This window comes from Petaurus breviceps, unplaced genomic scaffold (genome assembly GCF_028583685.1).
Source record: "Petaurus breviceps papuanus isolate PSGF00001 unplaced genomic scaffold, PetGlider_PUasm1.0 90667, whole genome shotgun sequence".
Taxonomy (NCBI): domain Eukaryota; kingdom Metazoa; phylum Chordata; class Mammalia; order Diprotodontia; family Petauridae; genus Petaurus; species Petaurus breviceps.
This window is the reverse complement of record NW_027187302.1, coordinates 5202520-5220338: the sequence shown is the minus strand read 5'-3', so window position 1 is coordinate 5220338 and position 17819 is coordinate 5202520. Positions and strand designations below refer to the sequence as shown.

At 35.2% G+C, this 17819-nt stretch overlaps 1 protein-coding gene across 5 annotated transcripts in view; it reads right to left on the bottom strand.

Moving 5' to 3' along the window:
- The window catches only part of ORC3 (origin recognition complex subunit 3), a 122687-nt gene that overhangs the window by 59372 nt on the left and 45496 nt on the right, over positions 1 to 17819 (bottom strand). For all 5 annotated transcript variants that reach the window (XM_069065105.1, XM_069065106.1, XM_069065107.1 and 2 more), the window contains 4 exons: positions 17017 to 17173; positions 15176 to 15289; positions 6000 to 6133; positions 3411 to 3474 (listed from right to left, as the gene is read on the bottom strand). In XM_069065105.1, the coding sequence (XP_068921206.1) occupies positions 3411 to 3474; positions 6000 to 6133; positions 15176 to 15289; positions 17017 to 17173 (469 nt within the window). The remainder of the gene's footprint in view (positions 1 to 3410; positions 3475 to 5999; positions 6134 to 15175; positions 15290 to 17016; positions 17174 to 17819) is intronic.

The following is a 17819-nucleotide window of genomic DNA, read 5'->3' as shown; positions in this document are numbered from 1 at the left end:
AGAAGTCACCAGGATCCCTCTTTGGTTTAGAAGAGATAGCCAAATGAACCTTTTATTAATTATCCTCCAGCAATAATTAATAAAGTGGTCACTAACTGCCCTAAACTATGTCTTTTGAATTTTCTATGTCACACAACACAGAATCATAGTATTTTAGAGTTGGAAGAGACTTCAGTGGCTATCTGATCCAGCAGTGCAATCCCTGATTGCATAAAACCACAAGAAAGTTATTTAGCCTTCTCTTGAAGATATTCAAAGAGGGGAAACCTGTGGCCTCCAGAGGCATTCTTCTTTTACATAGCTCTAATTATTAGGTAGGTTTTTTTTCTTTCTGATATCAACTCTTAATATGCCTTTTAATTAATTGCTCCCGGTTGTGTATTTTAGAGTCAAAAAGAACAAGTATGCCCTTCAAGTACAAATCAAGATAGATCAATAGTAAAAGACGTCCAAAAGAAAGAGGTTTTTAAGTGCTAGGTAACAGTATGCTTTAGAGAGCTATCTAAAAGTGATTTAATGGTAAACTCAAGTAATAGGGCCTTCCTTTCCTTTCTCTAACACTTCAATGCTTTAATGGGTATTTCAAATCCTCCTTTCTTGTCTTTTAAAAGATACTTTGATTGGAATGTTCTAGCAGTAAAACCTTTTGGCTACTGAAGTTTTGCTAGACACCAGCTATAAGCTAATCTAGCCATTCTTAAAATACTCACAGCAATCTTTGACACTTCTCTTTCTTCTGGTTTATAAACTTCCTGTCTGTCCTATAATTTACTCTGATTTAAGGATTTCTTGTGAGGTTCTCAAAGAACTACAAAGATTAATTAAAATGATTAGTTAAGAACTACAAAGATTAATTAAAATGATTAGTGAACCTAATTCAGTAAGTATTTTAGGTTATATCCCTGTGAAAATTCTCTATCAGCAACATTCTTCTTCAATAAACCATTATCTGGCAGAAGCCAAGATGGTGGGCTAAAGGCAGCAACACAGCTGAACTCTCTCAACATTTCCCTCCAAACTACTTTAAAATAACACCTCAAGTCAAATTTTGGAGTAGCAAAGTCAACAAAAGGTCAGGTTGAGATATTTTTCCAGTGTAAGAGCAGAATCTAATATGTATCATCTGAAATAAAAAAGGCAAGGATAACAATCACATCCTCAGACAAAGCAAAAATAGATTCAATTAAAAGAGATAAACAGGGAAACTACATTTTGCTCAAAGATACCAGAGACAATGAAGTAATATCAAAAATTTTGATAGCAAGTTTCTCCAATAAAGGTCTCATTTCTCAAATATATATAGAGAACTGAATCAAATTTATAAAAATAAGAACTATTCCCCAATTGATAAATTATCAAAGGCTATGAACATGTAGTTTTCAGAAGAAGAAATCAAAGCTATCTTTAGTCATATGAAAAAATGCTCTAAATCAATAGTGAATAAAGAAATGTAAATTAAAACAACTCTGAGTTACCCCCTCATACTTACCAGAAATGACAGATGCTACAGGAGACGGGGGAAAATATATACACTAATGAACTGTTAGTACAGCAGTAAACTATTTCAACCGTTCTGGAAAACAATTTGGAACTATGAACTATGCCCATAGGGCTTATAAAAATGTGCATACTGTTTGACCTAGCAATACCACTATTAGGTCTGTACCTCAAAGTCATCAAAGAAAAAAAGAAAAGGACCCATATGTACAAAGTTATTCATAGTGGCTCTTTTTGAGGTGGCTAAGAATTGGACCTATTTGAACTAAAGCAAAGTGAAATGAGAAGAACCAGGAGATCCATTGTGCATAGTAATAGCAATGTTGTAATAATGATCAACCATGAAAAATCTGCCTACTGTGATCAATACAATAATCAAAGACAATTCCAAAGGATTCATGATGAAAAAAATACTATGTATCTCCAGAGAGAGAGAAATTATGAACTCTGAGTAAAACTGAAAAATAGTTTTCTCTCTTTATTTTTACTGCTTTTATATAATATAGATATTATGTGTATATACACATATACATAATATAGATATTATGGTGGACATGTTTTGCATGATTTCACATGTACAATTGATATCGGATTGCTTGCCTTCTAAGTGGACATAGGATGGCTGGGAAGGAGGGAAAGAATTTGGAACTCAAAATTTAAAAAGAATGTTGAAAATAAATAATAATATTTTAAAAATAAACCATTATCTCAATATTTCAAAAAATAGCACAATTTAAAGCTGAAAGGGATGTTAAAGACCATCTTTTCTGGTTCTTTCATTTTAAACATGAGGAAAATAAGACACAGAGAGTTTAAATGACTTAAGATCACAAAAATAGCTAATGGAACAGTTGGAATTAGGAAGCAGATCTCCCAATTCTCAGAATACTGTTCACTTCTGAAGAAAACTATTTGGTGCAAAAAATAATGTTGGCATTTTTTTTTCTTAGCTGCTGGATATAATATTATTCTATCCAAATTTCTAAAATAGTAAATGGTATTTCAGAAGTCTTTAAGCTATTAAAGCTTAAAATTGAACTAAGAATTTTTGGGGGGTATCCTGTATAGTATCAGAAAAGACATAGTCACATGGAGGATAAAGAGCTGATCTCAGAGTAAGGATGAACTGAGTTCAAGTCCAATTCCAACATTTCCGTGACACAGACAACAAGATAAGCCTAAAACTTGTAGAGTAGGAGCAAATCTGCATTGGTAGAGAGGGTTTCCTCACTAGAAGCTCCTTACAAGGGCTGGAATCATAGGTATGGTCCAAAAAAATTGCTATTCATAAAACTAATATCTAGTTCTTAGGGTAAAACATGTAACTTACATTGTTTCTTTTTCCAAAGAAATGTATAAGAATTATTAAGATGAGTGAAAAGCACCTAATGCAAAATTAAAAGTTCCCATCTATGTAATGTGCTTTAGTTCATAATTTCCTCAAGCTCATTACTTCATCTCTGATATACATGTTTTGCAAAGCTAAGAGTTTGACACTTGAGCCTCTTGGTTTCTTTATGTTTTGATGCAAGATGGCCCTTACAAAGAAATTTTAAAATAAGACTACCTACAGATTCTAAAACTGCTATGTGAACATCAAGTTGAGATCTAATAGTACTTTCAGAACAGACTAGAAGAAAACCAATGTTCTGGCTTAGGTTTTTCTCTCAATAAAACAATTTCTGATCCATCACCTCTAGGCTTTTTATCATCATAGACTGATATTCAAATAATAAGTCCACTAAAAGAGCTGAAACATCATTGCACAAAGCAAACTGCACTGTGCCAATTTAGGAAATGAGTAAGGAAAGTCTGACCTACAAAATCTTGCTTTTAAATTCTTTGCAGAAAAAAAGAGCTACAACAAGTCTTAACATTGAAGAAGTTTTGGGGTTTTTTTTCCCCATTCTTACCTTTAGAAATCTTTCATCTGTCAATGACGCAACTTGTTTTTCTGGAGTTTGCTCCTCTACATACCTGAAATTAGCACATGGGACATAGACACACAACCCAGAAAACCATCATGTAAAAAAACAATGGAAATAGCAACCAATAAAAACCCCAAATTCTTCCCAGCTCAAAATCCATAAACATGTATTTCTTCCTAAAAACAAATCCAAGATGATGGTCAAGGTTCAATGAGTTCTACATCTAGTGTATGAGATGCTTGCCAGAGAATTTGTGGGAAAGGTGGAAAAAAACACAACTGTCTAAAATGGAAAATAATATGAATTGGCATTGAAAAGGGATTGAATTATCCATTTGGAAATGTAACCAAACAATATGAGTTAACTAGCCACCTGACATACTAGTCAAGAATTAACATGAGCTAAGTCTACATTGATATAAGTCTGGTTCCCAGAATGAGAGAGTGGATGTTCCTGATATTTTCTGCTTAGTAACTGACTACTGTTAGGAATGCTGTTGGAGAAAAGTTCTTGTCAGGTACAGCTGTACTGAATAATCTTGGAGATTTCCTTCCAATTCTTAGAACCCTGGAGTCTATCATTTTATTAATAAACTGAATGCTGATGAGTAAGGGGTATCTCTTAAGGTGACAAGGGTTCCTCCTAATAAATCTCATTAAGGGGGAATATCTACAAGAAATGATGCAAATAAAGACAATTAGAAGGACATACTTACAAAGTCAACATAAACAAACTGTAGATAGACTCAGGAAGGGCCAATGATTAAAAAAGATTTTCTTTTCTTTTTCTTTTTTAACATTTTGGTTCTATTTTGATAAAATGCACATAATAACAATGATTATGAAAACTGAAACTTAAGGTTTCACATGTAGCTTGTTCCTGAGGAAGAAATAAAAATGCACCTCCCTTCTTTACTTAGCAGGGGTACTGAGGATATGGAACACTATTGTGGGATAAATGGTTTGCTTTTGTTGAATTTTTCTTTCCTCCTTCTTAAAAAAATTTTGTCCCCTTTGCATGGGGTAGGGAAATATTAGGAAATAAAGGTAATACAAAAATAAAAGATATTAATAACTTTTAAAAATCAAGATAAAATGTAGTGTAATATGTTAGAGGTTTTATGAAATATTTTATTCCTTATTGTATATGTTTATTTGTTTTGTCACTGATTAAGTTCATAATAAAATTTAAGAAGTTAAAAAAATCTCAAGTAGACTGAAATGTAATTTATGTAAGATAAAATGTGACCTAATTAATTGTAACAGGGCCAAGACAATACTGTTATAATTGAAGAGTCCTGATTGGTATGGATTCTAAAAATAGGAATGCCAATCCTGTTCAAAGGAGAGACACTATTTAAAGACAAGTATTCCAGTCACTAGAAAGGTGTGTTCTATTAGCCAAGTAAGAATAATTCTCCATGTTTTACCATTTATCTATATGAAATGATAATATGTTACTAACAGCTAGCCTTTATATATTACCTTAATATTTACAAAGCACTTTATAAATATTATCTCATTTTATCCTCATAACATCCAGAGAAGAGAGTTGCTATTATTATCTCCATTTTGCAGATGAAGAACCTCAAGTAAACAGAAGTTGTGACTTGTCTAGGATCACAAAGCACGTCAGTGTCTAAGGCTGTATTTGAATTCCAGACATCCTGACTCTGGGTCCAGTTGCTCTATCCACTGAATCATCTAGTTTCCTAGTATCCTTTAAAATCAGTCAACTCGCCCACTTCTCTGATTTCAAGTTGAGCAACCACCTTTATGATTATTAATTAGGTTTCTCTGGTAGGTACTTTTTATGTCCTTCCATGGCAAATAAAGGAATTGTCATTCTGGTTTTATAAATTAGTCTCCTGTGAGTGAGATTAGCATGGTTCAGCATCCCTGAGCCTTATCACTCACTAATTAAAGTATATGGTACAGTAAGCAGAACACTGATACCTCAGTTCCCACGTCTAAAATGACAAGAGGAGGCTGAGGGAGGCATGACCTCTTAGGTCCCTTTCTGCTCTAGATCCATGATTCTATGATCCCATAACCATGGGAACTGATAAAATCCAGTTAGTGTGGCAGTAAAATGAAGAAAGACCTGGAGATATGGTGACTTCACCCAAGTGTAAGATTCCATAACTCTATTATTATTTTTACTTATATTTACATTATATTCATACCTTTACTTGCTACAGGTTCTAGATAATCAGTTGTGTTTCAGAGCTTATGTGATTTTGTTAGGGGCAGAAAACACCAGAACTGCTGTACAGACTACTAAAAAAAGTGAACTGTGGAATAATTTAAGAGGTTTTTCACACTGTAAAAAGGAGATATTTTTATAGATATGCTTTTTTGAATATTTCAGATGTGGTGATGAACTATATGTCTATAGTCCTGGGACCCAGACTAGCTAAGTGTGGAAAGGTTTACATATCAACAGAAAAGAAATTTATACACAAAGTGTAAGGTATGGAGGAGCTACAGTCTGCATTGGTGGGGGGCACCCATGATGAAGCTATAGATCTTCTGAATCATACATACAAGTGTTAAATATGCATTTCTTTTTTACCTCATAAAAGAGGGAAGGCGCCGAATACTTTCACATTGGTCTTCTGATAAAGAATGTATTCTTCTCTTTGCTTCTGGAAGATCACAGCACAAAATGCTGAGTGGCTGAGAATAGAAATGTTCTAATACAGCCAGCTGGAAAAAAGAAGGAAGGTATTTGTAATGTCTTGACAGCAAATCTTTTGCCTTACATCAATTCAATTTTCTGGGGTTAAAAACCTAAACAAAACAAAAAACCCTATAATATTTATGGAGCCAATATGGCTGTTATGAGGCTCAAGTCCTACCTCTGATATATACTAAATGTGTGGCCTTGGACAAATCATGTAATCTTTAGGTATCAACTCTGTACTGGTAGAAGGAGCTTCCTCCCTGAGAAATGCCTACATGACTATTTTTAGATCAGACCTATGAGCTTATGTTCACATATATAAAGATTTGATTACATATTCAGATAGATAGACAGATAATGGATTTGTATGAAATGCTATTAATGGTACTATAGTTACTAAATAAGGAGACGTGAACAGTTTATACACCCAGATTTTGGGAACAAGGTCAGAAATTGTTAGCACCCTAACACTGAAAGGAATCGAGAAAATATCAGTAACTATCAACCTATATGCCTATTTTTCTATCTATACAAACCTTTATAAGAGTCAACTCTATATGAATGAGGATATACTCACTAAATAAGGCCATTAGTAGGGAACAGACAAGATTTCAGAAGTCATATTCAAAAAGGGACCACATTTTTACCATCTTACAATTCACTGAATGATGCAGAGAACATAAACATAAGATCCATCATGCTTACTGTTTATTGATTATTTAAAAAATAAAGACATTTGATTCAGTAAAACAAAGTGCTACCTTACAGGCTCAACACAGCTAAGTATCTCCTGTCCATACATCAAAATCACTCAGGATTCCTCAAAGATATAACAGAAAGCACCCTGTTCAATGACACTCTGATAACAAACCTCAAGCTAGGTATAAAACAGAGAGATATGCTATGTGCAGAGATCCATCAGAGTCCAGTCAAGGAGGGATTCCCTATAGATAGTGAGGTCTTCCAGATGCTTTTGGTTCCAGATGACATTGTGCTGATTGCATTAAGTTACTCCACACTACAGAGCCTCCTGGAAGAGATCCGTAGTCACTCAAAGGAATCTGACCAGTCCATCCATGCAGGAAAGACAAAGTGTATAAATAATGTGGAAAGCCTTTTTTACTGACCTTGATTAGTGTTCTTATATGGTAGCAAGACATAGAATATCACTGTCAGAAGAACTAAAGATAAGCATCAAACAGAAGGTAATGGAGAGCCACATGGTAAGTGTAAGTGCTGCAATGTGTAACCAATGAGGAACTCTGAAGAACAGGAGTAAAGTACATCATCAAGAAATTGACAGAAAGAGAGTATTCTCTTTCTGGGCTGATCAAGTGGCAAAAGTGATGGATGACAGGTTGAGAGTCAAAGTGTTCCACTAGTACTCTCAGTGGAAGACCTACTGAACTTTGGGTGATACCCTGAGGTGGCCTTTTGATTGAGTCCAAGCTTTCCAGAACAAATCCCTTTATTAAAGGGATTTGTTCTGTGAAGTTTGATTCAAAGGGCCACACTTAAGGACCCAGAGGGCCACATGTGACCTTGAGACTATAGGTGTCCCACCCAATCTAGATTATAGTCTCTTAACAGGTTTTTCTGTCTCTATGCCCTCAATGCCAGACCAATCTTCTTATATAAAGATTTTTTCATATAACTTCTTTATTTAAAACATAGTAGTAGCTGCTTACCATTGCCTACCAAGTAAAATTTCACCTCTTTAATCTGACATTTGAGACATTTAACAATCGTGCATTACTAGATCCTCCCAGTCTTATCTCATATTTCTTGTTTTCACATGTAGGGTGTCCCAAAGGCATAGTAAAGTCTCAGGCTATTAAGTATTTTAAGTTTTAATAGCTTAGAACTGAACTAAGACTTCTGAGACCCCCTGTAATCATGCCAAAATGGAGTAACTATAAGCTGCTGTGCACATTCTATGGTTTACTGCCTCTGCTCCTTTGCTTACGCTATTCCCTATATCTGGAATGTCTTTAGTCCACTTTATACCTGTTGAATTCCTATCACTTTTTAGGACAAACTCAGACACCCCTTCTAGCAACAACCCCCCCCCCCAGCTGGTAGTGACCCTTTGCTCCTCAGAACTTGCAAAATATTTTTATTTTTTTTCACTTATGTATTGATTATGTATTAATCTGAATCATGCCTGTGTCTGTGTCTATGCCCCTACTAGATAATGCTCCATATGAACTAGGACCATTAATACACAAAAGCACAGGGTTTAGGGCTAAAAGGAACATTAGTTAGTAATCATCTAATTCAACTCACTCATTTTATAGAGGTGCAGTGATTTACCTAAAGTGCTTCAAGTCTTGAGTAGCAGGACCAGATTTAAGAAGGAGATTTCAAGTCCTCTGAACTAAAATATAGTGTGTTTTCCTCTATACCACTGGTTCCCAAATGGAAGGCTTTAGGCCTATGTAGGAACATGAAGGAGTGGGGAAAGGAAAAGAATTATTACCAGGACCACACAGATCCATACAGAAAGCAAGTACTATCTTTTTTTGTATTTTCAGTCGGTGAATAATGATATGACTACTGTCATGTGGAGATATGCATGTGATGTTTAAAGAATGCCTCAAATACCAAAAAGGTTGGGAACTACTGGTCTACATTACAGTTTTATCCAAACTCTTTTTTTCCCCTACTGGCAAGTGTAGAGCTCTGTACACAGTAAGTGATTAATTAATGTTTTTCCCAATGTTGAAAAGAAAGCCAACAATCTAATATATAATTAATGTAAAAAAAAAGCTGCAATTTAATTCATTATAATGTTTTGTGGAAAGCTAGGCACATTAATGCATTTTTAATATAGTTATGAATTGGTATAATCATTCTGGGAAGAAATCTGAAATGATGAAAAGAAAGTGACTAATGTCCTTACTATGATCCAAAGATTCCACTACTGCAAGAAGGTCTGTGACAAGAACAGTTCATATACAGCAAAATATTTATAGCAGTATTTTTTTGCAGTAGCAAAGAACTACGCACAAAGTAGATATTTGTCTTTTGCGAAATTGTTAAAAAATTGTGGTACTTGAAGGAAATAATTATTTATTAAGTGCCTACTATTTGTCAGGTACCAGGCTAAGAGTTTTACAAATATTATTTCATTTGGTCCTCACAACATCCCTGGGAGGCAGTGAAATATTCTATAAGAATTTATGAACTTGACAAAAACAGATAAGCTTGGGAAGCCATATGAAGTGATGAAAAGTAAAGTAATGGAAACCAGGGAAACAATATACACCATGACTATACACAACAATATACATCATTATTATACAATGTAAATGGAACCACAATGAAAAATGAATGTAAAATCATAAAGAACAAGCCTGCCCCCAAAGAAGAGATATGAGAGATTGTCTTCTTTTCCTTTATAGAAATGCGAGGGAGGGAAATGGAATACTGTATTATGGTTCTCAAACTGTGGGCTTTATATACATAGAGAGACAAGGAATTATTGCAAGGATATTACAAAGTCATATGTGTACCAAGGATTGTTACTTTTTCATTATGTATTTTCTCAATCTAGACAGAGGAGGAGATAAATGAGGTGTCAAATACACCAAAAGACTGAAATAGAATAAAATGTAATTGGGGAAATAAATAAAAATACAATGGAACATACATAAATAGTCAATATGTGGTTTTCCAAGTCAATATGTGGTCTGCAGGGATCCTTCTGGACAGTTTAGTGGCACTTGTTTCTATCAGACATTACTACTATATATAAGGGCAGATTTTTATAACATACTGATTAGTTTTGCAGCACTTCCTTTTTCTTCTCCTTTGAAAAATTCCTAGGGAATTTTTCCTAGGATGTAAGGGATGGCTCTCTGGAAGAGGAAGTGAGAGGAATGGAGGAAAATGTGAGTGATGTAAAGACAAAAGGAATCAATGAAATAGATTTTTTTTTAATTAATGACAATGTTATAATGACAGACACTCTTGGTGACTGAGCAAAGAGAAATGGAGAGTAAAGAATTTGGCAGCTTATTTAACATTGTCCAAGGGAAGAGAAATATTGGAGGGAAAACAAGAATCCTGGTTACTAGAAAGATAAATTTCATAGAGAAACAGGGATACCTATCTAGGTTTTATTAGTCTGCAGGAAATATTCCTTAAAACCACCTTTGATAAGATTTTCATGGCCATCAAGAACCTTAAGACTACTAATCTGATTTCCCAGGTATGCTGATAACAGGAAGGAGGAGTCCTGGAAAGTAGTTAATGTGAGTTAGTACTCCAGAGTCTGATCACTATTGAGTAAAGGGAGAAAATTAAGTTTCAGAGCTTGAAAAGCTGAAGCTAAATCATGAATATAAAGTAACCCCACCAAGGAATTATCCAAAAGTCCCGTAAGGATTTATCAGAAACAGCCAGGCTCTATTTCAACTACAAGAATAAGATAATGGAAGACCATTATTTTTCTCCAATAATAAGTAAATGCTTATTATTAATATTTAGTTTTATTTCTACAAAATTATTTTGAACCTTCAGTTGTCTCTCAGACTGATTTTATGTAGTTTTGATCAAACTTTAATATTTTTCAGCATGAAGAAATAGAAGACCAAAGAAAATGAGGGACTTGCTTCAATGTAGCAGAGCCAGAACTAGGATAGGAACCTCAAAATTGCTTAGGAAACTAAGTCACTTTTCAAGTAGGTTTTTAATATCTAGTCAGCTAAAAGTTGATTACCCCATAATTCCTATGAAGGCAATCTCTTGAGTTCAATCACTACACCAGCCAGTTATAAGCTCTGTGGCCATGTATTGCATTGTGGCCAATGATCTTATTAAAAGGTACCACTGGTCAATAAGGGAGATTGGGTAAGAGGATGTTGGAGGTGTTATGGAAAACTAGTTGAAAAATCATTCAAGACACATGTTTTACTGTCAATGGAACAGTAATATCTTCATTTCAAAAGACATAAAATAACAGAATGTAAGATCTGAGGGACCTCAGAGATCATGTAATCCAATCGCCTCATGTTCCTCAGGAAACTAGAACTCAGAGTGCCTAGACGGCTTTCCAAAGGTCATACAGTTAGCAACAATTACAACAAGCAGTACATGTTTATAGTGTTTAAGGTTTATGGAGAGCTTTGTAAGTACAGGAATTATCTTCATGTCATTGTGGCAATAATTCAGAAAGTTATCTGACTTGCACAAGATTACAAAATTGGTAAATAGCAAAGCCAGAACTTGAATCCAGGTAATTTCATTCACCTAGATTACATTTTACAAAGAGATATTTTCAGTATTTCATCAGCAAATAGCAAGAGAAAGAGTTGTATTTTAAGTTTAAGGTTTTTTGCCTTAATGTTATTTTAATACATGTTTATTTTAAACATTATGCAGCAATAAATAACTATAATATTTCAGAACAAAATAACTTGACATAACTTATTCAAAAGCTATCATTGTGATGGAACTCTAATAAAGCTGCCACCAGCCCCAATATTCTAACTTCATTACAAACCCACTATACCTTCCTAGCCCTGCTGCCAATGTTCTAACTTCTTCATATAAGCCTCACTGCTCACTGGAACATATGTGTCCCTGAACTCTTAGTTCCCACAGAAACAGTAGGTGTGTCCATGTGATGGGAACCCAGCTACTGCCTCTACCTAGTCATTGCCCCCAGACCCATTCTTACAAAAATAGGTGTGTTCTTGTACTCATCCACAATCACATCACCCTTCTAACCCAAGCCAGGACCTCAATACCTAACAATCTATCTTGACCAAACAGGACCACAACACCCAGCTAATTGCAGGGAGTATGACCAGAATGTTTAACCACTAAACCATAGATAGGACCTCTCCTCCATTACCTAATCCCTTAAAAAACTCCTTCTGCCTTTTTAATAGTAATCATATTCCTATATTCTATGTAAATTTGTGTTATATAATTGCATCCTTACCCTGTAAAAATCCATCTTGCTTTCTGTGAAGTTGCTGGTTCCTCTTGGAATTTAGCCCACTTCATGAGAGGCATCAATCTCAATAAATGCCTATACTCGGATTAGAGGTGGTCTACTCCGAATTCTTTGAGATAGTTCCACCACAAACAGTCGGGGGCAGAGTCAAGATGGTGGAGTAGAAACAGGACTTCCATGCGGCTCCTGCTCCCACCTCCTCCAATTCATGTAAAAAATTACTCTGAACAAACTCTGGAGCTACAAAACCCACAAAATGACACAGAGAAGCTAACTTCCTGCTGAAGACAGCCTGGTAGGAAGGGGCCAGCACAGTGCTCTGGGAGACAAGTCCAGCCCTGTGTGAACCACAAGTTTTAACCTCAAGGTGACCATAGCCAGCCGCTGGCTGGAGGGACTTCAGATCAGCAGCAGCTGTGGCAGTTTCCAGAATTATCAACACATAGATGCTAAGGACAAAGTGAGAGGTCAGAACAGTGTGGACTTTGGGAACCGGTAGTCCAGGAGTACAGTCCAGCCTTTGTCCCTTGAAGGGAGAAGCAGGTGAGGCAGCGCGCCACTGCCACGTAGCTGTTTCAGAGCTCCTGGCCAGTAGTTTGTAGCGGGACCAAGTGACCAGTCTGAGGGAAAATCGCTCTTGCTTTAACCTGCTTGGATCTGGATCACTGTCTAGGGTGGAGGTCCTGGGATGCGTGACGAATTTGTCAGATCATGGGGAGGCTTCAGAGAGGGCAGCCAACTAATAGCCCCAGCAGCTGAGAAAACCCCAGAGATTTGGGACAAAGCTACCCACTCTGGTAGCAGAGTTCTACTGTGGCAAAAAGTTTAAAAGTCAAGTAATTGAGTGGCAACATGAACAAGCAAAGGAAGCAAAGCAAGCACAGCAATCTAACTTTGGATTCCTTTTTTGGGGACAAAAAGAAGCAAAGCATGGAACAGGAGGAAGACAACGACGTCAGAACTCCTGCCCCAAAAGCTTCCAAGAAAAATATGAGCTCATTACTGGCCATAGAGGAGCTTAAGAAGGATTTTGAGAAACAAATAAGAGAAGTGGAGGAAAAACTGGGAAAAGAAATGAGAATGATGCAAGAAAATTATGAAATGAGAGTCAACAACCTGACTGAAGAAAATAACACCTTAAAAAATAGACTAACTCAAATGACAAAAGAGGCTCAAAAAGGCAATGAGGAGAATGCCTTAAAAAGCTGAATTTGCCAGATGGAAAAAAATCTCAAAAGCTCACTGAGGAGAATCATTCCTTCAGAATTAGATTGGAGCAAATGGAAGTTAATGATTTTATGAGAAATCAAGATGCTGTTAAACAGATCCAAACAAATGAAAAAATACAAGGCAATGTGAAATATCTCATGGGAAAAAACCACTGACCTGGAAAATAGATCGAGGAGAGATAATTTAAAAATTATTGGACTACCTGAAAGCCACGATCAAAAAAAGAACCTAGAAATCATCCTTCAAGAAATTCTCAAGGAAAATTGCCCTGATGTTTTAGAACCAAAGGGCAAAATAGAGGTTGAAAGAATCCACCAATCACCTCCTGAAAAAGATCCAAAAAGAAAACTCCTAGGAATATTATATCCAGGTTCTGGAGTTCCCAGATCAAGGAAAAAATATTATGCAGCCAGGAAGAAACAATTTGAATACTATGGAAACACAATCAGGATAACACAGGATTTGGCAGCTTCTACACTAAGGGACTGAAGGGCTTGGAATATGATATTCTGGAGGGCAAAGGAGCTGGGATTAAAACCAAGAATCACCTACCCAGCAAAACTGATATCATGTTTCAGGGGAAAATATGGTTATTCAATGGAATAGAGGACTTGCAAGCATTCATAATGAAAGAATAAGAGTTGAATAGAAAATCTGACATTCAGATACAAGAAGCAAGAGAAGCATGAGAAGGTAAACAGGGAAAAGAAATCACAAGGAACTTATCAAAGTTGAACTATTTACATTCCTACATGGAAAAATGATAATTGTAACTGATGAAACTTTTCTTGGTATGAGAATAGTTGAAGGGAACAGAAATATGTGTGTATATGTATGTATGTATATATTACACACATATATATGTATATGTCTATATAAGAGGGTATATGGGTGTATGAATACATATATGAGTGTGTGTATATATGTGTACAGGTATACACAGACAGAGGGCACAGGACCAATTGAATAGGAAGGGATGATACCTAAAAGGTGAAATTGAGAGGTGAAAGAGGAATATAATGAGAGCAGATTAGGAGAGACAGAATGGGGAAAATTATCTCAAATAGAAAAGACAAGGGAAAACTATTACAATGGAGGGGAAGAATAGGAAGGCAAAAGGGAATGAGTCAACCTTACTTTCATTGAATTTGGCTTAGGGAAGGAATGTCACACAAACTAAATAGAGGGGGGTTGATGGAGGGGAGGACAGATTGGGGGGGAGGGAAGTTGGAAGCACATACTTTTGAAAAGGGACAGGATCAAAGTAGAGAACAGAATAAGTAGGGGGTGGGATAGGATGGAGGGAAATATAGTCAGTCTTTTACAATATTTCCACTATGGAAATGTTTTGCATAGCTACACACGTATAACCTATATTGAATTGCTTATCTTCCCAGTAAGTGTGGGTAACGAGGGAGGAAAGGAAAGAATCTGGAATTCTAAGTTTTAAAATCAAATGTTTAAATACATATACATATAATTATTTTACAAGTAACTGGGAAATAAGATATACAGGCCCTGGGGCATAGAGATCCACTGTACCCTACTGGAAAGTCAGAGGGGGTATGGGAGAAGATATGAGAGAGAGCAGATTGGAGGAGGGGTTATTCAGTGGGATCACTGTTTTGGGGGGGGGTAGGGGAAAAATGGGTAGAAAATTTGTACCTCAAAATCTTGTGGAAATGAATGATGTAAACTAAAAATAAAAAACATAAAATTAAAAAAAAAGTCAAACAGTTTTTGGGTGGGCAAAGCCCCCACTGCAACAGTTTTATGATCTTAAAAATTTCAGACAATTTGTATTGAGTATTTTCACCTTTTTTTAAAACAACTGAATACTGCATTTAAAATTTTTTCAGCGTCCCCTTACCTGGAGTCCTTTGATGAAGTTTTGAACAGAAAAATCATGGTATAGAAATATATTGGTCAGAACTTGTAATGCTTTCTCATTGAGTTTAAAGGGGAACCGGGTTGTAAGAAGTAGCTAAAAGAAAAATAAAAAAATGTATTACTTGTTAGTTTAAAGAGAGAGCTAGTTTAAAGAGATTAGCTAATTCTCCGTTGGGTCAAATATCTGTCAATTTTCTCTTAGTTTCATTCCATAAGTAGAAGAAAAGCTCCATTCCCAAGGTACAGTCTCAGAAGCAATGAAAGAAGTTTACTAATCCTGTAAGAAAAAGATAGTACTAAAATGCTATTTCTTATTTCTCCAAATATTGTCTATTAGTTAAATGATTACTGAGGTTTTTAAAAAAGCAATCAGTGAAGATAAATGGCGTAGTGTCTGCCAAGTTTCTGTTACTGAGACAGATTCCTCTTAAGACTGACAATACAATGGAAGAAACTACTTTGAGAATTAGATACCTGACTCTTTTGTTTCTAAGAGAAGAAAACAGCAGATATAAAGAACAAGGGAATGAGTTTTCCCAAAGTGAGCAAAAATAAAAGAATTACCCAGGAAATTATACCTCATCTCTGGATGGTAGAATACAGGATATACTGTTTCCTCCTTCATTCCTCATGTTTATGTAATTAATGAAAATCAATAAAGTTCTACTAAAGATGGTCTGTATACTGATAATCTGCTGGCCATCAGAACAAAAGGAAGTCTACTTCTCTCAAATATAAAATATATTTAGATAATATTAACAGAAAAATACAAATAGTTTTCAATGGTACACACACACACACACTCACACATATATGTGAATGAGTGAAAACCTAACCTATGCTCCATCATTCAAAGAAAATTTGGTAACTGCAAGAAGCCATGCTCACTCCAAAACCAAGTAAATAAGGCCACTGCAAAACAATTTCACATTTGAGGACAGGAAAAACTGTCAGTATAGCTTTTGATAAATTTAGACATACATCTTGCCTTCCTTTTGGAAAAAAATTGTAAAGATGGTCAGTAAATAAATGTCAAATTATCATCAGTACACTAAGGACAATCACTCAGAATATGTAATATCTCTACAGAAAAGTCCCTTGCTTACAAGACTAGCTAATGACCTGAAGAATCTTTTTTTTTTTTTTTGGAGTTTTCGCTTTGCTTTTTGGAGGGGGTAAAGTAGGGCAATTGTGGTTAAGTGAGTTGTCCAAGGTCACATGGCCAGTTTTGTGGTAAGCGTGTGAGGCCATATTTGAACTCAGGTCCTCCTGACTCCAGGGCTGGTGCTGTATTAACTGTGCCACCTAGCTGCCCCATGAAGAATCTTTATTTTCTTGTCTGGGTAGCATTAGCTAAAAAGCCTCAATTGTTTTTTTTTTCTGTGTTAGTTTTTTTTTTAATTGTATTAATAAAACTTTTATAATTATTTATAGTACTCAACTGCAGGCTTGGCAGTCAAGATATATTCCATTGAAAACTTTAAATCATTTAAAATGAGATATAAAAGGCAAAACATTTATAAAATACATATATGTATGCACATACACAGCCACATATATAGAGATATGGACACACACAAATGCACTGAATCCTACTATGTGCTAGATTACTAAAATATAAAGCTGCAACTATATCTTAAACTTGCTTTCTTATCTAAAGACAAAAATAATCCAGCAAAAATAAAGAATTATATAAAATTGTATCAATGAATGTGCTCAAAAGTGTTATTCTGAGATATGTACAGCATTTTTCTTCTAGATATATACACTCATGGCACAACCATGTTCTCTGTTACTCTCTTTATCTTGGGAAAAAATTACCTTGTCCAGTAGTTTAGCCAAGTGTTCCTTGCAAGATAACGACTGTAGTAGCTCTATACATAGAGAAGACACTGCCTGAGGAAGCAATCGATGGATAATGATTGGAGATGTGGCAATTCCAAAAACAAGTACTATTGGAAGCTCATGTAGGTACTGACTAGATCCCAAGAGAAAAAAGAAACAAAAATAGTCTTTAAGTAGTTAAATATATTTCAGTACTTGATATTTCTGAATGAGACAAAGTATAACATCCTTCCCTTATCTGATAATGGAGAATAATAGAAGTTATCATATTTAAACAAGAAATCCTAGATTCTTAAAGCTAAAAGTAAATTAAGCCTCTCTTCATTTTGCAGATGAAAAAATTGAGATCCAGGAAGATTTATGCCAAGGTTACCAACATAGGATACAAGAAAGTTGTCAAGTAGATATGGAGGAGATTTAGCAAATAGCTGTATTATCCTACTGAGTAATTCCAAAAGTAATACCTTAAGTGAAAAAATCTGTGAATTAGAGAATAGTATGGGGGGAGGGGGAACAAGAGAGAGAATATTAAAAAGTACATATGAAAATTTTCAAAAATCAGCTGAAGGAATAATTTTTGTGAACCAAAACCAAATGGATTTTGGATACAAAATTTTTTCATGGTGAGGTAGAAAAAAAAAACCTGATTCCCCATTGATGAAGTCACAAAATTTTTGGTGTACTCTTTGGAGAAGATCTTATTCTTACTAAATGTACTCACAATAATATCTCTGTGAATTAAGATTCTCAGTTCTGTTCTTAATTACACAATCATAGAT